The 20,222-nt window shown below is 61.4% G+C and overlaps 3 protein-coding genes across 4 annotated transcripts; all 3 read right to left on the reverse strand.

Annotated features, from left to right (window-relative positions):
* Positions 1-26: 26 nt before the first annotated feature.
* SV2A (synaptic vesicle glycoprotein 2A) lies at positions 27-9,539 on the reverse strand. Of its 2 annotated transcripts, XM_066337999.1 has the most exons (13): positions 9,150-9,539; positions 6,298-7,028; positions 5,237-5,417; positions 4,981-5,132; positions 4,771-4,904; positions 4,287-4,376; positions 3,976-4,086; positions 3,799-3,887; positions 3,417-3,581; positions 3,185-3,318; positions 2,714-2,917; positions 2,179-2,338; positions 27-1,650 (listed from the first exon to the last, which is right to left on the reverse strand). In XM_066337999.1, the coding sequence occupies exons 2-13, from the start codon at positions 6,875-6,877 to the stop codon at positions 1,467-1,469; spliced, it is 2,184 nt and encodes a 727-aa protein (XP_066194096.1). In that variant the 5' UTR covers positions 6,878-7,028; positions 9,150-9,539; the 3' UTR covers positions 27-1,466. The 2 variants fall into 2 exon arrangements, with proteins under 2 accessions (XP_066194096.1, XP_066194097.1); XM_066338000.1 differs by lacking the exon at positions 2,714-2,917.
* A 2,146-nt stretch (positions 9,540-11,685) lies between these two features.
* SF3B4 (splicing factor 3b subunit 4) lies at positions 11,686-15,377 on the reverse strand. Its single transcript, XM_066337955.1, has 6 exons — positions 15,282-15,377; positions 14,739-14,867; positions 13,862-14,404; positions 13,509-13,703; positions 12,406-12,576; positions 11,686-12,007 (listed from the first exon to the last, which is right to left on the reverse strand). Exons 1-6 carry the CDS (start codon positions 15,313-15,315, stop codon positions 11,823-11,825), a joined length of 1,257 nt encoding a protein of 418 aa, XP_066194052.1. The 5' UTR covers positions 15,316-15,377; the 3' UTR covers positions 11,686-11,822.
* A 25-nt stretch (positions 15,378-15,402) lies between these two features.
* On the reverse strand, positions 15,403-19,982 carry MTMR11 (myotubularin related protein 11). Its single transcript, XM_066337954.1, has 15 exons — positions 19,844-19,982; positions 19,648-19,763; positions 19,182-19,254; positions 18,922-19,064; positions 18,568-18,818; positions 18,387-18,474; positions 18,220-18,308; positions 18,031-18,149; positions 17,876-17,939; positions 17,596-17,666; positions 17,339-17,514; positions 17,074-17,244; positions 16,679-16,870; positions 16,300-16,560; positions 15,403-15,944 (listed from the first exon to the last, which is right to left on the reverse strand). The coding sequence occupies exons 1-15, from the start codon at positions 19,890-19,892 to the stop codon at positions 15,846-15,848; spliced, it is 1,962 nt and encodes a 653-aa protein (XP_066194051.1). The 5' UTR covers positions 19,893-19,982; the 3' UTR covers positions 15,403-15,845.
* Between the last annotated feature and the right edge of the window lie 240 nt (positions 19,983-20,222).

Below are 20,222 nucleotides of genomic sequence, written 5' to 3' on the forward strand. Positions count from 1 at the left end.
GATGAGGATTTGGGTAATTTTGTGGGTTTTTTGGGGTGTTTTTTTTCCATTTTAATTAATTTACAAACACCTGAAACTACAGCACGGCACGACAGAGCTACAGGGGGGCCGGGGGGGCCCCAAGGACCAGCTACACCAAAGAGGGGCAAAGCACACGGGGGCTGCTTGGAATGGGAGGGGGCTGCCCTGGGGACAGGGGTGCTCCCGGGTGGCTCTGACCAACCCTCCCCAGCCCTGTGGGGCTGATGGGGTGGGGGGGCAGAGCATGAGAGAACCCCCTAAACCCCAAGTTTTGAGGGGGCACAGCACTGGGCCCCCTGAACCCCGATTTCTTTTGAGGAGGGCACAGCACTGGGGACCCCTTGTACCCCGATTTTTTTGGGGGTAGGGGCTGTTTGTGCTTTGCAAACCGCTGGTGGTTTTGGGCTCAGGAGAGGCAAAAGGGAGTGCAGGGGAATATTTCGGTGGAGGGGTTAAAAGGGGATCTGGGAGGGACATGGGGATACAGGGAGGGAAAAGGGGCTGGGAGGAGGAAAAGAGGGTGAAGGGAGCCCCCTGCACCCCCCCTCACCCACACCAGCCTCCCTCTAATGGGGAAAATCCTTTAAAAATCAGTTAAAAATCATTAAGTGGCAGTTTTGGGGGTCCCCTGCTGCTGCACGCCAAATGAAACCAAGGGCTGGGGCTGGAGGGGGCTGTGCTTTGCACCCTGAAAGTTGGGCACTCAAAAGTGGGGTCATCCTAGGGGAAGGGGGGCATGTGCTTTACGAGGAGGCACCCTAAAATTGTCAGGCAGCCCCAAGGGGATTCTGCACCCCCAACTGCTGCACCCCCCAAAGTGTCCTGCACCCCACTATCCTATGACCCCCTGAGGCATTGCTGAGGCACCCCAATTGGCTCTTGCTCCCCAAAAGCCTACCCACAGATGTCCCCCCAAATCCGTGGAGGTTTAGGAGACCCTGCTGGGTGCCCTCCACGGGGATGGGGAAACTGAGGCACAGGGGGGGCTCCCCCACACTCAGAGACTTCATCATCCTCCTCCTTGGCTTGGCAGGGATTTGGGGGATGTACAGAGATATGGGGTTCAGAGGGCCTGTGTCATCCCCTGTCAATGCCAGGGCCCTCCTAAATCCTTGTCCCACAGCCTCCAGGAATGAGCAGCAACTCACACAGGGAGTGACACCAAGAAATGAAACTCGGGGGCTGAGGGGGTTATTGGAGGTTGGGGGTGGTCAGGGAGTTGGGGCTGAGTTTTGGGGGCAAAGGGGATTTCGAGGCGTCAGGGAGGTTTTGGAGGTACAGGGGGATCTGGGGTGGGGGGATCCAAGTGCAAATGAAAAAGATCCCAAATGCTCCAAGAAGACGTTTCACAGTGTCTAACGCGACTAATCCCAGGGGCACGAGGGGGGGAAATGCTGGATTTGGGGGGTGCCCCAGGGAGGGGCTTCCCTCTCCACAGCCCCCCATCACTGCAAGACCTGCCCCCGTGTCTCGGGCAGTTTGAGGGCCAGGGAGCTGCCGAGGGCCAGTGCAGCTGAGGCAAACAGGATGGGCACAGCCTTGGTGATGCCCACAAAGGATGTGAAGATGCTGATGCCCAGCACGGCCGCCAGCTTGCACAACGCATTCAGGAACCCAAACGCCGTCGTCCTGGGGAGGATGGGGAGGGCTGGAGTTGGTGGGGGTCCCCCAGGGGGAAAGGGTGGGTACCCAGCCTCAGGGGGCACCTGCAGAGGTGGCACCCTGAAACAGGCACCTGGAAGCCTGAAACAGACACCCGGCACTCCAAAATGGGAACTCAAAACCCTCAAATGTGCATCCAGCACCCCAAAATGAGTACTTGGCAGCCCAGGGCTGGCAGGCCGCACCTGACACCCAGCACCCCCATGACCTGTACCCAGCAGTTGGTGCCTCAGGCCTGGCACACAGCATCCAAAACTTCCCATCTGGGATTCAACATGCCTCACCCAGAACCCAAACTCTCCCACCTGGCACCCAAAATATTGCCTCCAGCACTCAAAACCTCCCACTTGACACCCAAAAACCTCCACACCCCTGGCACCCAGCCCCTAAATCTTCCCACCCTGCACCCAGAACCTCCCCCTGGCAATTGAAACCTCCCACTCAACTCTCAAAACCTCACTCCTTGCACCCAAAACCTCCATTCCAGGCCCCCACCTCTTGTCAGAGGGGTACAGCTCCACGGTGAGCACGTCGAGCGCATTCCAGGAGGCAATGCTGACCCCCCCAAAGAGGCAGAGCAGCGCAATCATGGCAGACTCACTGTTCCCAAAGGACAGGAAGAAGCAGCTGATGCAGGACATGACACTGGAGCCGGCTGGGGGACACACGGATATCAGAGCACAGGGAAACTGAGACAGGAGGTGGGACTGAGGGGGCTGACAGTCCCAAAAAGGAGGGAGAGATAGGGCCGACCCACCAGGAGGGACAGGGAGGTCCCCAAGAGATCAACAGAGGTGGAGGTGACTAGCAGGTGGGAGGAGGGTCAGGAAGGTCCCCACAGGGGTGATGGAGGTGGGTGACACACCGGGGTAGTCCCGAAAAGGTGATAGTGATGAAGTAACCCAGCAGGTGGAAGGTGGGTCAAGAAGTTCAAGAGCCTGGTTTGGGGCTAGAAAGCACCTCCAGGGTTCCCCAGCCCCACCCCCACTGAAGGCACACCCAGCTGCCCCGAGCCCGTCCTGTTGCCCACCCAGCATGCGCAGGCGGCCAATCTTGTCCATGAGCAGCGCTGAGACGATGTTTCCAGGGAGCACAGCTAGGGTGCCCAGGAAGCTGACAAAGTAGATCATGTAGGCGTTGTTGTCGTCGCTGAAGTCCAGCTGGCAGCCCTCCTTGTTGTGCAGGAACGTGCTGTTCACCAGCCGGCTGTTGATGAACTTGTACTCGAAGAGATCTGGGGGGAGAGTGGGCCATGGGCTCACCGTACCTCCCTGCAGACCTGCCTGGCTCCTCCCACCTGGTGGGTCAATCACCTTTCCACCACTCCCCTGGGGACCACCCTGGTGGGGTCACATTATCTCTCCCACCCCAACTCCATCATGCCACTGGGGCTTTCCTGACCCTTCTCTAACATGGTGGCTCGCCCTCTTCTCCATCAAAACCCTGGGGGCCACCCTGGTGGGTCATCCCCTCCATCTATCCAGGGATCCCATTTCCCCACCTGTGTTGTAGAAGACAGTGGAGATGAAGGTGCAGTTCTTGAAGAAGGTGTTGCTGGAAGTGATGTCCTCAAAGTAACACTCATCAAAGAGCGAGTCCTCGAATATCACCGACTTCATCTTCAGCCCCATGAACCTGCACAGGGGGACAGAAGGGAGACCCCAGATGCCCCCCAAACCTGTATCGATCAGCCCCAGGCTCAGCAACCCCAGGCTCAGACTCCCCTCACTCACTTGTCATTGAAATACTCCCCACCACGGTGCACTTGGTTCTCCAGGGTGAAGTTGAAAGTGAAGTGCCGAACCTTCTCACGTGTGAAAAGCTTTGTGCGTGATGCATACTCAATGCTCTGCAGGTGCTTAATCATGTCCGGGAACCACACGGTGAGCCCATAGTAGCTGCAGAGACATGGGTGAGCAGGCACCACACACCTGGGATTCCCAGTGCTGGCCCAGGGCTCCAAGGGCCAACCCTAAGCTCCCAGTGCCAGTCTGTACTATCCCAGTGACGCTTGTTCCATCTCATCCCACTCAGTGCTGCCCCATCCCATCACAGCCTGCCCCACCCCACCCCATCCAGTGCTGTCCATCCCATCCCAGTCCCACCCTGCAGCACCTGAAGGACATGGTGAACCACACCGCCATCATCATTAGCGTCACCCGCCGGTACTCAGGCACAAAGCACTGCTGGAAGTTGCTCCAGACCTGCAGAGGGACATGGGAGGTGACAAGGACATGGGAGGTGACAGAAGGCACATGGGGCACAGAGACCCCCGGGCAGCTCTGGCCTCACCTGCTGGGACAGGTTGAGGCATCGGACCAGCCAGCGCCGGTACCACGTCCCGGTGTCCGACTGGATCTCGATGAGCTCGTCCTCCCGCTTGATGGTCTTGATGTGGGTAACCTGTGGGCGGGACAGTTTGGGGATACAGGGAAGCACCAGGGTCCCACCTTGTGCCTCAGTTTCCCCAGCTGTTACAGCAGCACTGCATGCCCTGGGTGGTGCTTTTCCTGGAGATGGCAATTGCACCTTTGCTCCTGGAGGACGCCCCACCCTCACTTGGGGTGATGGGGACCCCAGGGCTCAGCCCTGGGGCTTCTTACCGAGAAGACCCTCTCAGGGTGGCCCTTGGCCCTCATGTTGGTGTCATGGACCTGCTTCAGCACCATCCAGGCTTCATCATGCTTCCCATTCTGTGAGGGCAGGGACAAGTCACCCTGGGACACCCCAGACCTGGACCCTGACCACCTCATCAGTGGTCCCTTCACCCACCTGGGTCCTGCCAACCACCCAGGGATCCCTCCACCATCTTCATCACCTCCTCAGGGTCTCCCCATCCCTCTGGGGTCTCTGGCTGGATCCCATGATCCGCTTGGGTGTTCCTGCCCAGTTCCACCCCTCTCCAAAGCTCATCTGGGGTTTCCTGTGGAGGCCTCACCACCCCTGGGGGTCCCTGTCTGGGTTGCCCCATCTCTGTCCCCACCTGGGGGGTCTCTCCCTGGGGACCCGCATGCCACCCTCCACTCCAGGTCCCTGACATGCTCCAGATTCCCCCCAGGACACAGCCATGCCCCCCCAGACCCCCACCTCAAGGTAGAAGCGTGGGCTCTCAGGCATTGTGGTGAGCGCCCCAATGGCAAAGACTGAGGGGAAGGCGCAGACGAGAACAAAGACCCTCCAGCTGTGGAATTGGTACGCGGAGCCCATCTGGAAGCTCCAGCCTGGACAGGGACAGGACATGGTGGTGGGGCCGAGCCCCGACGCACCCCCTGTGCGCCACCAGCCCAGGGCTCCTACCATAGTGAGGGATGATGGCCCAGGCCATGGCGGAAGCGTAGATGCCCCCGATCATCCAGAACATGCAGAGCCAGCTCAGGTGCTCCCCGCGCTTCTCCTGTGCCAGGAACTCCGAGAAGTAGGAGAAGACGATGGGGATGGAGCCACCAATGCTGGGGATGGAGGGGAGGGAATGGCATCACCCCCCGCCCCACTGCACATGGCGGGGAGATCAGCCCCTGCTCTGGGGGTCTCTCCATGGCTGGGCCCCCCTTACCCCACACCCGAGAGCAGGCGGCAGAAGAGGAAGGTGCCATAGCCCTGGACGAAGGAGGAGAAGAAAGCGAAGACGCTGTTGACGGAGAGGGAGATGAGGAGGCACTGCCTTCGGCCCAGCCGGTCGGCCAGCCCGCCCCACACGAATGCGCCCACCATCATGCCCAGATACACGATGAGTCCTGGGGAGGGGGACACACAGCAAGGTCAGTCCTGGGGGATGCCAAGACCTGCACCCCAAGTCACCTGGAGGAGGGAGAGCATCCTCGGCACTCAGGGTAGGGCGTAGCCAGGAACCCTCTCCTTGAGATGCTGGGTCCTCTTGAAGGGAGGGGACAGAATCCCATGTGAATGGGTGGTGGGGCTTGTTCCCCTGTTCTGCTCAGGGACTGTGGGGCACTCAGATGCGCCCCCAGGACCCCCTTCCCCTGCCCCTTCCCCATCCCAAGATTGCCAGATCTCAGGGATAGGGGGCACTGGTACCCCCTGGGATTTGGAGATCTGGCAGGCATCACAGAGAAGGGGTAAGCAATTGAACAAAGCCCCCCATGGTCCCCCAAACTGGTCTCAGCATCCACTAATCAGCCCAAGTTTCTGAGCTCCCTCCCCGCAGCTGCCCCTCACCATTGCTCATGTGGGGCCCGGTGTGGGACTGGGAGGAGGATGGCGGGAGCCCTATGCCCAGGGGGTCCTGCATGCCTCCTTGTCCCTATATCCCTTCCTGGACCCCATACCTCATGGCCTTATTGCCTCTCAATCCTTCCTGTGCTCTCCCATAGCCTGTATGACCCTCTACATCTCCCTGAGCCCCCATGTCCTTCTCCATCCCCAGCTCCCTGCATCCCCACCCTTCTGTGCTTCTCTGCCCTCCCAACACGTCCTCGTGTTCCCCTACATTGCCCATGTCTCTCTGTATCCCCATATCCCCATGGGACTCCCCCACATCTCTCCACACCTCCCAGTGCCCCTCCATGTCACCCTGGCCCTCCTCTCCCCGCTATCCCATGACTGTCCACTATCCATGACTCCCACATCCCATGCCGCCCGTGCCCTGCTCCTCACCCAGCATGCCCTTGTTGGAGTCAGAGAGGCACATGTCCTTCTCGGCACTGGGTAGGACAAAGCCCACCACAAAGACCTCGACGCCATCAGCCATGAGGGCCAGGCCCAGGACAAAGTAGAGGGTCCACTGGAAGCGGCCGTGACCGCATTCCTGCAGGATGAGCTCGTACTGCTGCGCCAGCTCCTCTCTGTCCTTCCTCCGCTGCCCCTCGCTGTCATCAAAAGTGCCGGCAGCTGCCACGGCCCCCAGGCGCTCCCCCCCCTTCAGCGACTCCTGTCGGGGGATCCCTTGGTACTCGCCCTCGTAGATTTCATCCTCCTCGTCGTGGCCCTCGGTGGCGTCACTGGACACCCCCTCCTCCTCGTTGGCCCCCTCGCCTCCCCGGTAGTAGCCATCCTGGGGCGCGTAGTCTTCATCATCCTCCTCCTCCTCGAAGCGGGAGTAAGAGCGCCGGGTGTACTCATCCTGCACTCGGTCCATGCCCCGGCTCACCTTCTTGGCTGCGTGCTTCTTCACCTCCTTGGCAATGTCCTTGGCGCCACGGATGAACGCGGTCCGGTCCCGGAACGACTCGTCCATGGTGCCGGTGGGATCAGACAGGGCGCTGGGGGTGGAGGGGGTGTCTTTGCTTCAGGGGCTGTGCCCTCAGGCCCAGAGTGCGGGGAGAGGGGTGACGGTGCTACCCATCCGTGGAGCAGGGTGTGAGAGGACCCTGGAAGCCAGCCTGGACCTGGGAAGCCCAGACACAACCAGGGCTGAGGTTGAGTGGTAGTGGCCCTGCGTTCCACCTTGCGCTTTTTCTCTGTCTCAGATGGAAACAAGAGGATTTGGGGTCCCCCTGGTGAAGTGGCAAGCAAGTCACCACAGGGCGCAGTGGGGGGTGGAGTGGGGACAGGCTGAGAGACACTGGCTCCATGCCAGCCCATTTCCCCTCACCTGGGGGACTCCAGCCCCCACGGTTCACTGGGACCCCCTCAGTCCCCCTGGATTCATCCCTTCTGCATTCTTCCCAAAAGACAGGGGGAGGAGCTGGGGGGACATCAGAGGCACGGCTGCCCCTGAGCGTCACCAGTCCATCCCCCCAGGACTGCAAGTCACCCCAAAAAGCAAGGCCATCAGCAGGTCTGGACTGAAGCCACCCATTTCCTTGGGCACCACAGGGAGGATGAGGGGATCAGCCCCTGAGGGCATGGAGGTCTCCAAACCCAATGCCACCACCAGTGCCCTGGGTGGGTAGCTCAAGGCCTGCTACAAGAGCCCCTCAGAGGATCCCTTGCGGGGAGAGTCTCTTGAGTGACAGTGACCCTTGTGTGCCAGGCCACGCTCACTGCAGAAGCTCCCAGGCAGGATTTACTGTGGGAAATGCCAGCACCGGCAGATGCTGACCAGGCCAATGGGGGCGGGGGGTACCAAGGGTCCCCTGGGGTCCAGCCCTGGGGGAGGAGAGGGGCATCCAGATACCTGGAGGTGGCATCCCCTTGTCCCCTTACAAACCGGCATCCCACCCCCTCTTCCCCAGCCCAGCGTCCGCACACCCACTGCACAGAGCCCAGCTCAGCTCGTGACAGGGATGGACCTGCAGCCCCCCAGCCCGATGCTGCTGCTCCACCCGCAGGGGCCGTCGTGACCCCTCCAAGTGCTATTTTTGTCACTGGTGAGGCGGGAAGGAGCTGTGGGCAGAGGGACGCAGCCGGCAACGTATCCCCCCCCTCCCCAAGCAAAGGGACAGGGCACGCAGGGACGCTAAATTTAGCCCTTTGGAAACCCTGGAGGGAGGGAGGCTGCGGCGCAGCATGGGCCCCCATTCCTGAGACAAGCCAGGCAGGTGATTTTACAGGATAAAATGGCAAATACCCCCATCTCCTCCCCTCCAGCTGGAAGGAGACCCCAGCCCCCTCCCTGGGCATCCCATGGGCCTGTGAGGCTCCTGGAAGGGGCTGATCCATGACCAAGGTCATTTTGCTTCAGCCAGCTTGCAGTTCCCTTTGGAACTTCCCAATGTGGAGCCAGCATTCCACAGACCAGGAGGTATTAGGGGCCGGGAGAATGAATGGGGGAGCAGGGGGAGTCTGGGTGCACAGCAAGGAAGAGGATGGGCTGGGGAGCAAGGTCACCGCTGGCTCTGTGACAGAGTGGCCATGCAAACCAGGTAGCCTTGAGCAGCCGGGCTGATGCCAGGAGCCAGCACTGTATGAGATCAGGGGTTTGATCCCAAAAGAGAGCCAGAAATCCCATAGACCACAGTCCCTGAAATGCAGGAGCCAAGGAGGTCCCCAAAAATGCCTGTCTAGAGGCTGAACATGCTGCTGGCCCTGCAGCCCTGTCGTGGCGTTGGACAGCTCTGGACAAGGTTATCGAATCTGGATCTGTCTCCTCCTGCCACGCATCCAAGCAGAGCCAAGGATCTATGCAACCATGCAACCCCAAAACCGCCGGGAGCCCCACGCTGGGGGTCTGCATCCCCCCTCCCCCGCAGCCCCCAGCCTCCCTGCGGAACGCCAGGAACATGGCGACAAGGGGGAAGAATTGGAAATCGCACGTGTCCAAGGTCACCCCTCAACACCCCCCTGCTACCCCTACCCCAAAACCCGCCGGTTCCTCCCTCCCATCCCTACGGCGAATTCCCGATCCCCTCCGGCGGTTCTGCGGCCACAGGACGGCGTGGGGGGATGACAGGAGCCCCCCAAAAACGCACATCCAAAGGCAGAGCCGGATTCCAGAGAATGTTTTCCAGTACAAAATGGCCACAGCAAGTGGGAAGGGGAGGCCGAACCCCGAATCCATCAGCGGTTCCGATTAACGCCGCGGGCAGGGGGGATGTGGGGTATAAACCCGTTTTGTTCCCCCTTACCTGGCTCAGTCCTCGCCCCGCTCCAGCTCCAGCTCCTTCCCGGCGTCGGCAAGGGGGGGATGCTCCGGCGAGGAAGGATGCTCCGGCAGCGACACGGCGCGACAGCAGCCCCCGAGTACCAGCGCTACCGCCGCAGCCTCCGCCGCACACACGGAGCGCTGGGAGAGTCCATCGGGAAGGGAGGGATCAACCGCGGCACGCGGCGAACCGGGGGGGCTCGGCGGGGGCGGGGGGCTCGCCCCACCGGGCGGAGGGGCGATGGATCTCCCGGGATGCGCAAGCGGAGCTCCCGCGGGATCGGGGTTCCCGTGATGGAGCTGCTGGGATGGACTCGCTCCGGAGGCTGCGGATGGCCGGGAGCGGCTGGGATGGGGGGCATAAGCCGGTGGCCCCCCCCCGGATCCCTCGGCGAAGCTCAGCCCGCCCCCGTCACGGCTGAGTCACGGCCTCCTCGGGGCTGGATCGGGATTTTTTTGGGATCAGATCATCCCCCCCTGCCTGGGCTGGGTCTCGGCCCCTAGGCTACAACACGACACAAAAGCCCCTCATTAATGTTTTAGGGGCAGTTACGGCTGGAAACGCACATCGCAGAATGGGATGTCCAAACCAACCCCCATTCCCCATGGATTGCTTCACGAGGGTGGGAAACTGGGACCCGCAGTTCTCCAGCCCCATATTCCCAGGGCTATGGGGTGCTGGGTGCTCCTGGGACTGGCAGAGTTCAGAGTGAGGGGCCTGCACATTTAGTAGGGCTGGGAGTGCTCCCAGGAACAAGATCTTCCCTGAGCCCCCTTCACTGGCATTCCAGTGTTCCCAGAGCCCCTTCATCTTGCATCCCAACATGCCCAGAACCCAAACCTTCCCTGAACACCCCTCCTCCTGCATCCCCTGCAATGAGCTGACCCAGTCCCAGATTCCAGAATGTCAACCCCGAAGCCTCACAATCTTGTCAGGATCCATCAAGATTAGCACTTCACCCCTCAGAATGGAAAAACAGGGGTGAGGACCAGTCTGCACTGGTGGTGCCAACACAAGGAAGGATTTAGAAACCAGGAGCTGAGAAGCAATTGTGACATTCATTGTTGGAACAAAAACTAAAAGGGAGATGAAACTGCAGGACAAGGCTGGCAGTCGAGGAGCATCCCTGAGAAATGGGCAGCAGCAGGATCAAGGCCGTGCCCTCCGGAGATCACGAACTCGGTGAGCCCCAGCCCCGGGGGCGGGGATGGAGCAAGTTCAAGTGCCACATCCTCAGGCACCCGATGACTCATGTGCCACTGTCACAGCAGAGCCACTGTCACAGCAGAGTTCCATATCCCCTGCTTCGGTCCGCTTGGCCCCGGGGGGGTTTTGTGGATCATCAGAGGGAGCAGGCTTGGCAACAGGACAGAGAATGGCTCCTCCTGTCCGAGGGGCCCATCCACATCTCCCAGGGCCTAAAACACGGCAAGTGGGATAGAGCTGAGGGGAATGGGATAAAAACAGGGGGATGATGGGATAGTGTGTGTATGGGGGGAACAGGATAAAATGGGACGAAAAGGGAGAAAAACAGTCTCTGACAATGGACTAGAATCAGAAGGAAGATAGGATGTAACTGGGAATGACAAGGTTAACACCAGGGATGATGGGATAAAACTGGGGGTGACAGTGGATAACTCCAGGGGAGAAGGGGATGATGATTGTGTCCATGCAGGGAGATTGGTTGCCCTGGGTGGATCCTGGTGGCTTCCATGACTGAGGAGCAAAGAAAGGCCACCCTGGGGCTCCCTGGATCCAGACAGGAATCACCAGATTCTTAGGATACTGGAGATCTCTTAAGCTCCTTGGCTCTCAGCACCACAGGGAACCCCCATTCCTGCACCACACACCCCACCCCTTACACCTAAATCCACTCACTCTCCCAGTCCATGTGGGATTCTCCCCACATTTCTGAATGTGAAGGATGAGGAGGGGGTTCCAATCTTGTCCCTCCCTTCCTAGCTCATCCAGACCCTAGGACTTACCACATGGATGTAACGCAAAGCACAGCCCCAGCACAGAAGACACTGGGATAAAGAAGGAAGAAAGCAGTACATTCCCACTTCCATGTCCCCCCACAAACTCCCGGCTCTTGGTGGCTCTGGCACTGCCCAGGGGCAGGAGGAAGTGTCAGTGGACCCCAAGCCCTTTGAAGACTTCCCAGGGGCATGTCTGACTTTGGCTAAACCTTGACACCAAAATACTCCACAGTCAGACCTTAGCTCTCTGGATCTGGGCAGCGCTGGCTCAAGAACGGGAACCCAGAGATTCCTATGGAGCAGTTGAAGAGAGCACTCAGCTCTTCCAGGCTTACCAGTGGAGCAGGGATCAGAGCATGGATCAGCTCTGCCACTCCTCATGGCCCAAACAGGGAGAGTCTCATTTTGGTTCCCAAATCCTTTATTTCCAAGTGGGTAGCCACTGCTTTCCATACAAAACCAACAAATCCAGTAAAAAGTAGCTTGGAAAAGCTTCCAGGGGAAGAGAAACGGGAGGAGGTGGGGAGAACGAGGGAAATTAACACTAAAAAGAAATAGGAAGAAATGGGGAGGGAAGGGAGGACCAAGGGATGGCCCCCAGCCCTTTGCAGGAATGGGAATGTTGATATGAGGGGCTGCGGAAGGCTGAGGACGGGGAGCAGAGTCCCCCCACTTCTCAGGGCAGGGGTCCTCGCAGAGGCCCACGTGGGGGGACCCCAGGGGGTCTCTGTGCCGGCCGAGGGGGCAGTGGGACCCTCTGGTAGCCGTAGGGGGGCGGCCGGGGGGGGCCGTTGTAGCCATGGGGTGGCATCAGCGGGGGCGGCCCACGGAGCCCGTGGTGCGGCAGCGGCCCAGGGTGACCTGTAGGAGACACAGCGGTCAGGACCAGGGGGGAAAGGGCAGAGCCCCCCATGAGCCCTGGAAGAACATGGTCCACTGGTCCCAGCTCACCTCCCAAACTTCCCTGGAGGTGCCCACCACACCCAGGTGCCCCCAGCTTGGCCAACACTCCAACTGTGTGGGGGTCCCAGAAACACGAATTTCTCCCAACACCCCCATGGGCACAGCAGGCCTCCAGAAGCACCCCAAAGCTGTGGCTATCCCAGTGAGGGGTTGCAGGGTCCCATGTCATAATGAGGAAACCCTATGAAGGCCCCAGAGTGGAGGGTGCCAGGTCCCCTAGACCTTGCTTCATGCCCAGTTGCGCATCCCCTCCTCCTACCCCCAGAGCAGAGCCCTCCAGAACAGATCCCACTCACCCATCGGAGATCCGAAGTGTGGCCCCCGGGGGGGCAGCCCCATGGGGGGGGGCCCAGGATGTGGCATTCCCGGGGGGGGCCGGGGGGGCGGCTGCCCTCCAGAGCCTGGTGGTCCTGGGTGGTGCTGCCCCATCCCAGGTGGCCCGTGGTGCACCTGCATCGGTGGCATTCCTAGGGGGATGATGGAGTTAGGGGTGCCAGGAAGCAGCTCCAGGCACCCCCAGGAACTGCAATTCCAGCCGGTCTGGAAAGCATGGGTGCAAAGGGGCTTCTGCTGCCAAAAACAGGCTTGGAGAGAACTCAAGAGCTTTTCGGCAGGAGGAAAGGGCTTGGATGCAAGTGTGTGGGAAAAGAGATGGGATAGAAAGTCTGTGCAGCCCTGGGACAGTGAGGAATCCCCATCTCTGGAGAGTCTGTACAAGTTCCCAGAGCGATCCAAAGCTCAAGGCTGCCCTGCTCTGACTGGTGCACCCAGGGTTGCCCCCAAATTTCCTTTTTCCCAATTATCCCACTTTGTCCCATTAAAAAAAAAAAAAAATATTCCTTCCTCTTGAGCCTCATTTTCCCTGGCCAGGTGCAATTGGCTCAGCTCAGGCCCCACAGCATCTGTTCCTGGCATGGCCAGAGTAGGATCACACAAAGCTCCCTAATTAGGGAGGCTCTGGAGCCACAGGATCAAACAAATCCCAGAGAATCATTAAACTGCACATTTCACAAAATTTGTGCTTTTGAACCCAGAGCTGATATGCAGACATAGCTCCTATCCAGGACCACAGGGCCAAAATGTGGGGAATCGGGGAAAAAACTCATTAGATTATTAATGCCAAAATTAGCTCCTGCCTTCCTTCTCTGCATCACTGCCTTCCCATGTGCCTTCCTGCCTTCCTGTGTCCCTGCATCCCACACCTTCCCAACTCAAGGCAACCCACACCTCTCCCTGCTCAGATAGCTCCTGGGCAGCGTTTTCCTAAACTCCCCAAATCCTTCAGCAATCGCAACCCCCACTCTGTGACTAGGAAAGACAACAGGAGGATCCCCTCATGCAGCCTCCAGCAGCAGGAGCTGAGCCCCACTCCCAGCCCCACTCCCGGCCACCTCCGTACCTGGGTGGTGCATTCCTCCCGGCGGGAAGGGGTGCGGGTGGGGGGGGTGTCCCCCGGCAGGGGCAGCTCCCGAGGGGGGTCCGGGGGCTCCAGCTCCCGGTGGCATCGGTGGGGGCGGCATGGCCGGGGGCATCCCGGGGGGCAGCGCTCCAGGTGGCGGCACCGGCGGCGGGAACGAGCCGGGGGGAGGCAGGCCTGGAACACAGCGGGAGCATGGGCCAGGGGAAAAACAAGCCGACAGAAAAACTTTGGAGAAGAGGGAGAAATTGCCAGAGGCAGTGTGGAAACAGGGCATAACAGCAGGATGCTGGGCCAGCACCTTCAGCCCTGCCTCAGACAGGTCTGGCACCCACCTGGGGGGGTGACCCCAGGCCCCAGCGCGGTGACCACAGGTGTGGGCACGGTCGGGGGCGGGGGGGCATCTGCAAAGAGCTGGTGGGGCCGGTCGGCCTGGGAGAGGGGGTTCTGAGCCGCCAGCAGCCGCTCAGCCGCTGAGCCGTGCCGCTCTCCCTTGGAGTCCTTCTTGAAGGCGTAGGACACGGTGATGGGGCGGTTGCACAGGTACTGCCCGTTCATGGCCTCGATGGCTGCGTCCGACGCATCGAAGCTCGCGAAGTTGATGAAGGCATAGCCCTTGGAGTTGCCCGTGTCGGGGTCCCGCATGATCTTGGGGGTCTGCAGGATGACCCCAAAGGCGCTGAAAGTGTCGTAGAGCAGCTTCTCGTCAATTTCGGGGTCGAGGTTGCCAATGAAGATGTTGGCGCCCACGTCCAGGTTCTTGTTGTGGGCCGAGGCCTTGTTCACCCGGATGGGTTTCCCGTAGAGTTTGATCATGTTCATGATCTTGATGGCATAGTCAGCATCCTCCTCGCTCAGGAACTCCACGAAACCATACCCTGAGGGACCCCAAAGAGGCTCAGGAGGATGTCGATTGGGGTTCAGGGGAGGGCCAAGGGACCTCAAAGGGGGACCCCAAAAGGACTTCAAGAAAGAATGAGACCTCCCCACACCTCCTCCATTCGATTTAAAACTCCAGCTCATTGAAAATCACATTTAATTATTGATGAAACCCTCTTGATTTCACTTAAATACCGCCTAACACTTGATTTGGTCTCCACTCAATTTAAACCCTGGGGCACCAACACCTCCTGAAAGACAGAGGATGATCTCCCTTTTCCATATCCCAATCCCATCCCCAGCTCTACTCGCTGGGATGTGGGGGTTCCTCACCCTGGTGCTGGCCCGTGACTCGGTCCTTGGGCATGTGCGTGTTGACCACTGGCCCGGCCTGCAGGAAGAGCTCCCAGAGCAGGGGCTCGCTGACCTTCTCGTCCAGCCCCCCCACGTACACCGTGGCATCTGTGAGGAATCGAGGTCAGAGCCGGGATACCCGCGAGATAACGGGGGGCTCGGGGCTGATTTGACTCAAATCAAAGCCCCCGAACCCAAAGCTAGCCCCCGTCAGCCCTTAATCCAGGAGGTGGCCTCCCAGCCCCGCTTCACCCTTGGGGAAACCACAGCCCACCATGGCCCCCGAGCTCCCTCGGCGCCCCACTCCGTGTCCCCAGGGAGCCCAAAACCCCCTCCAGCGCCTTCCCGTGTTTCCAGGAAAGGAATCCCCATTCCTCTCAGAATCGTCCCCAGCACCCCCCGATGCTGCTAGTGTACCCAAGGTCTCCACAGGACCCCCGCGGTGTCCCCCTGTGCCCACAGCGTTCCCCCTGGTATCGCCCTGTCCCCGGTGCCCCCAGATACCACCCCCGCCGTTCCCACCCTGGTTCCTCTCCGAAATCGGCCCCGCCGCCATCTTCTCCCGCTCCCGCGACGCGCGCGCAGAGCCGCGAGCACGCACGACGTGTGTGACGTCACGCGCAGGCCTCCCGTGTGTGACAGACCGGAAGTGGCGTCGCGCGGAGGAGGCGCGGCCGCCATCTTGGGTGTGGGCGGTGGGGCGGGCAGGCGTCACTGCCCTTCTGTCGCGACATGGCACTCGCGGCCAGCAGTGTCCTCAGTGCCCCGTGATCCCAGCGCCGGAGATCCCAGGTCTGGGCTCCTAGAGCCATTCCATCCCCAATGCCATGCCCGTTCCAGTCCAGGCTCCTCCAGCCTCATGGAAGCAGCACGAATTTAATGGAAAACCGTGACCCGGCAGTGTCCGTTCAGCATCGGGGACACCTCGGGATGCTTTGCCCTTCCTAGGAGCCCCAAGCATCCAGAGGAAGTCAGGAGCAGCTACAAGGAGCAGCTGGAGGCACCGGGCTGTTCCAGAAGCCCCAAGCCCTGAGCGATCCTGGCGGCGTCCCGGAGCTCGGCTGGGGTCAGGTGCCCTCCGGGGGCTCAGTGGGGTCTCCGCATGTTCCAGGCGTGGAGCCGGTCCTGGAGCAGCTCCAGCTCCTCAGCCAGCCCGGCCAGGGATGGGGCCAAGCGCCCACGCTGCTGAGAGACCACGTCCAGCACGGGATGGGGGTGAGGGATGGGGACACAGGACACAGGATGAGAGGACGGGGTAGAGACACGGGACAAGGATGGGACAGAAACACAGGGATGAGAACATGGATAGGGTGGAGTGTTCATCATGGGACAGGGAAGGATGGATGGACATGGGGTCCATCTGGTCCATCCATCCATCCATCCATCCATTCCCCCTGCTGGACACACACATATGCTTAGCTGGATGGACACAAGTTGTGTGCAGCCTCACCCCCAGCCCACGCAGCAGGACAGGCTGGGACCGCCCAAGCCAGGACCCCCCAGGCCCCAGCCTTCCCCCATGCCCCAGTGTCCCCAGTACCTGTTCCTGGGGCAGCCCCCTGAGGTAGCAGCGGTGCCAGAGGCGGATGCAGGGCCCAGCAGTGCAGGGCAGGAGCAGCCCCGGGGGGGGATGGCAGGTCCCCAAGAGCCCCCCTTGTGTCCCCTGGCTCTCTGAGGGGGACACCCGGTGTGGGGGGCGCAGGGGTGGGTGGCTCCACCAGGGCAGAGGGTGGGGGCACAACGAGCCCTTAGCCAGCGTCAGCACCAGCCTGGCCCCTCCCCACAAGCAGAGGTCTCCAGGCTGGGAAAGGGGCAAAACAGGGATTAGGAAAAATGGAGAGAAATCCAGCTGGGCTGAGAGATGAGAGGGAGTAAGGATTAGGGGAAAACAAAAAGGGGAGAAATCTGTTGACACTCACCGTGCCTGGAGCCAGAGACTCAGCAGGGGCCGGGGGTCCCATGGGGTTCCGGAATTGCTCCCGCTGCTGCCGGGAGTAGCGTTGCCCCCAGGCCCAGACCGGGGGGAAGGTGCAGGTGTGGGAGCCTCTCCTGTGCCCCCCAGGGTCCTGCCAGCTCCCCATGGGCCGGTAGGTCTGGCTGGGGAGCCGGGACTGCAGGGAAAAGAGTTGGGAACTCAGTCCTCCCATTTGCGATGGGGAAACTGAAGCACAGAGAGGAAAAGAAAGGGTAAAATGGGAGATCTAGGAGTGCCCACCACAGTTTAGAACGAGGATGGAGAAACAAAACAGAGTGAGGAGAAGAAGGGGTGAAATGGGAGAGTTTGGGAATGCAGCAATGTGCCCCTGCCCCTCACCATGCTGCTGTGGCCCCGCTGGCGCTGGCAGCTGAAGCGGAAAGTGCTGAAGTAGGGGCTGAAGCTGCTGTCGTGGAGCGCCAGGAGAAAAGCCTCAGTGAAGCCAAAATCTCCTGGGAATTGCCACAGGAGCTGCCACGTGCAGTCCAGGAACAGCAGGAACACGGGGGCCTGGGAGGATACAAGATGGGGTGGTCTCACCTCCTCCCAGGCAGGGTCCCAACTCCTGTCACCCTGGCGGGAGAGGAATGGGGGGGGGTCTCACCTCCTCTCGAGGGGTGTCCCGGTGGAGCAGCCCCAGCCGGCGTGGGAAGGGGTGTCCGGCTGCCACCCATTCCCGCTGTACCAGGCTCTGGAAGCCAGGCAGGGAGCGGGCATGGGGGTCCCCCAGGAGCTGCACCAGAGAGGCCAGGAGGCAGTTCAGGTCCCGGTCCAAGGGCTCTTGGGGGGCAAAGTGGTCAGGAGGACATTCCCTTTCCAGTCCCCTCCATCCTTTTCCATCCCCCATCCTGGTGCCCCCACCTTGCAGGACCACGGAACAGCGCTTCCCTGCCAGCAGTGACACCACCTCCACAGCTTTTCTCAGGCAGGTGCTGGGGGGAAAAAATCAGGGGTTCAGGGCACCCCAAAATGCCACAGTCGTCATTCGAGTGGCTCATACCCCCACCTCAATGGCCTCGTCACCCCATAGTACCAGGTGGGCTGCGGGGAGCCATTCCACCATGGGATTTAGGGTGAATTTCCCCCCTACACCCCAAAACATCTTCCTACACCCCGAAGAGCCCCCTTGGCCCCTGCTCACCGGACATGGTCCAGCCAGCGTGTCCCCTCCAGGGCCGAGAGCCACTTCTCCTCTGCCACGGCACCTGGATCCCATGGGATGGGGTTTCAGCAGAGGGTAAGGCCCAGCCCCCTGGGAGGGTTGGGGGTCCCCTGGGTCCACCCAGTGCCACTTACCAGTGCAGAGTGCCTGCAGCCTCAGGTGGGCGAGCTGGATGTCAGCGAGTGTGGGCAGCTCGGCCATGTTGGCCAACACGCAGGGCCCACGGTCCCCCAGCAGCAGCGTCTCCAGGCACCTGGGGGGGCACAGGAAGCTCCAGGCAGGGCCAGGCCAGGAGCACACCCTCAGCACCCCCTGGGACCCACCTCACATCTTCACTGCCTGGCTCTGAGGCCGGGTGAAAGCTGGCAGCTCTCAGTAGGTCCCCCCCACCCGGGTGGTGCCAGCACAGGCGCTGCAAGAGAAACAGGGTGATGCCCCCTTGTGCCTCTCCCAGTGCCCCCACCCCGCTGCAGCCTGCCCAGGCACTCACAGGCACCCGTCGCTCCTGAAAGTGGGCAAAGGTTCGCTTGAGGTCATGGTCCAGAAGCCCACTGGGCACCCACAGGTACTGGGGGAGGCTGTGGGAAGGTGGGACACAGGGTCAGGTTCCCCAAATCACAGGTGCCATTTGCAGTGGCTCAGACAGTGTTGGGGGACGGATGAGACCGTACCTGGGGGCCATGTCAAAGCGCTCATTCACGGCGCTCACCCTCCAGCCCACAGCGCCAAGACGCTGCAGCTCTTTCTCCCAGTCCTGCAGGCTCTCAAAGAGCAGCATGGTGGACAAGCCTTCCTCCTTATCCTCTTCCTCATGCTCCTCCTCTGGGGGGGTTTCGCCAGGGCAGGGCCAGCCATCGTGTCCTTCAGCAGTGTCCCCCAGCCACGCAGCCGCCTCCCGTGCCTGTGCAATGGCATTGGCCACCTGCAAGGGCAGGCAGGGATGGGGTGTGAGCCCTCCAGGCTTTCTGGGGACTGTGGGGTACCCCAGAGCGAGGGTACAACACTTCTGTCCCTGCCTGGCTTACCCGGAACGCCTGCGGAGCCAACCCGTTCTCGGGGAAGTAGAAGTGGAGCAAGCGGAAATCCCGACAGAAGACAGCGAGTTCTTCGGGGATGAACTTGAGGGTGGAGGTGGCTGTCAGCACTTTGGGCTTGGAGAAGCTGCTGGCTGGGGTCAGGGGGATGAGGCTGTCAGGGCCACTTGAGACCTCCCAAACTCATTACATGGGGCTGAGACCTGGGACCTGCCCAGCTCATCCTTTGTGCCCCTGGATGTCCCCATTACCTGCCACCAGTTTGTGGATGCAGGGCAAGGCCACCTCAACCTCAGAGTGGAGGAAGCCATGGGAGCCAGGAGCCTGTGGGAGATTGGGAGGGCTGGAAACTGCCCCAGAGTGTCCCCCGAGTCCCAGGGAGGGTGGTGAGGATGGATCTGGACCCAAATGCCCCATGTCATTTGTGCCTTGTCCCCCACTATGTCCTGCAGTGAGGAGTTCCCAGGGTGAACACGGCAGGTTCCACAGTCAATGAACTGGGATGGAGCTGGGTGGGAGTCAGGGACGCGGTGGCGTTGGGCTGAGCCGAGTCGGGGTCGGGGTACGGTGGGAGGGGGTTCGAAATGGGATTGGGATGCGGTGGGATGGGGTCGCGCCGGGGCAGGGGTTCCCCCGGGCAGGCGACGCGGGGCCCCCGCGGTCCCGTTCCCGGTTCCGCTCCCGCTATTCCCAGTGTTCCTGGTGTTCCCTTCGCACCTGGCCGGGCAAGAAGGCGAGACGGCGGTTGGTGCAGAGCAGCGTCCCCGGGACGGAGCCGCCGCCGTTCCCGCAGCGCTGCCGGGCGGCCGCCGCCTCCTCAAGCACCCGCTCGCCTGCGGGGACCGACACTGGGTCCGGGGCTCCAAGAGCCCCGAGTCTCCCCAAGACCCCCGGCCCCCAGCCTCGGCCCTACCTGGGAGCCCGGAGAAGGTCGGGCGGCGGCCGCACGGGGCCCCGCTCATGGCGCAGGGACTTTGGCCGGGCGGGCCCGGAGTGCCGGGGCCGGAGCGGCCCGGGAGAGAGCCCCGAGCGCCCGGCCCGGCTCCGGCATCCCGCCCTCCACTCCGGCATCCCGCCCTCCCCTGGCATCCCTGCCCCGGCACCCCGCCCCTCGGGGCCCGAGATTCTGCTCATCCCGACCCCGGCATTCCGCCTCCCGCCGCCCAACTGCCCGGTACCGGAGGTGGGAAAGAAAGGGGAGCCCGGGGCCGGGAGCTCCGCAGGCGGGTGGGGAAGGGGAGGTGGGCGGCCTCAGGTACCCCAGAAGTTCAGCGTTGGGGCTGCGGTACAGA

Source organism: Sylvia atricapilla, chromosome 30 (assembly GCF_009819655.1).
Source record: "Sylvia atricapilla isolate bSylAtr1 chromosome 30, bSylAtr1.pri, whole genome shotgun sequence".
Lineage (NCBI taxonomy): Eukaryota > Metazoa > Chordata > Aves > Passeriformes > Sylviidae > Sylvia > Sylvia atricapilla.

Coding starts and splice junctions, on each gene's coding strand:
- SV2A (XM_066337999.1), bottom strand. CDS start 6,877: ATGGACGAGTCGTTCCGGGACCGGACCGCGTTCATCCGTGGCGCCAAG. Junction 4,377..4,770: donor GCCCACGCTTCTACCTTGAG/GTGGGGGTCTGG, acceptor CTGCCCTCACAG/AATGGGAAGCATGATGAAGC. Junction 2,918..3,184: donor CACTGTCTTCTACAACACAG/GTGGGGAAATGG, acceptor CTCTCCCCCCAG/ATCTCTTCGAGTACAAGTTC.
- SF3B4 (XM_066337955.1), bottom strand. CDS start 15,315: ATGGCGGCGGGGCCGATTTCGGAGAGGAACCAGG. Junction 12,577..13,508: donor GGGAGGAATGCACCACCCAG/GTACGGAGGTGG, acceptor TCATCCCCCTAG/GAATGCCACCGATGCAGGTG. Junction 12,008..12,405: donor ACACTTCGGATCTCCGATGG/GTGAGTGGGATC, acceptor TGTCTCCTACAG/GTCACCCTGGGCCGCTGCCG.
- MTMR11 (XM_066337954.1), bottom strand. CDS start 19,892: ATGAGCGGGGCCCCGTGCGGCCGCCGCCCGACCTTCTCCGGGCTCCCA. Junction 18,150..18,219: donor CCAGGCAGTGAAGATGTGAG/GTGGGTCCCAGG, acceptor GTGCCCCCCCAG/GTGCCTGGAGACGCTGCTGC. Junction 17,515..17,595: donor CTGTTCCGTGGTCCTGCAAG/GTGGGGGCACCA, acceptor TTGCCCCCCAAG/AGCCCTTGGACCGGGACCTG.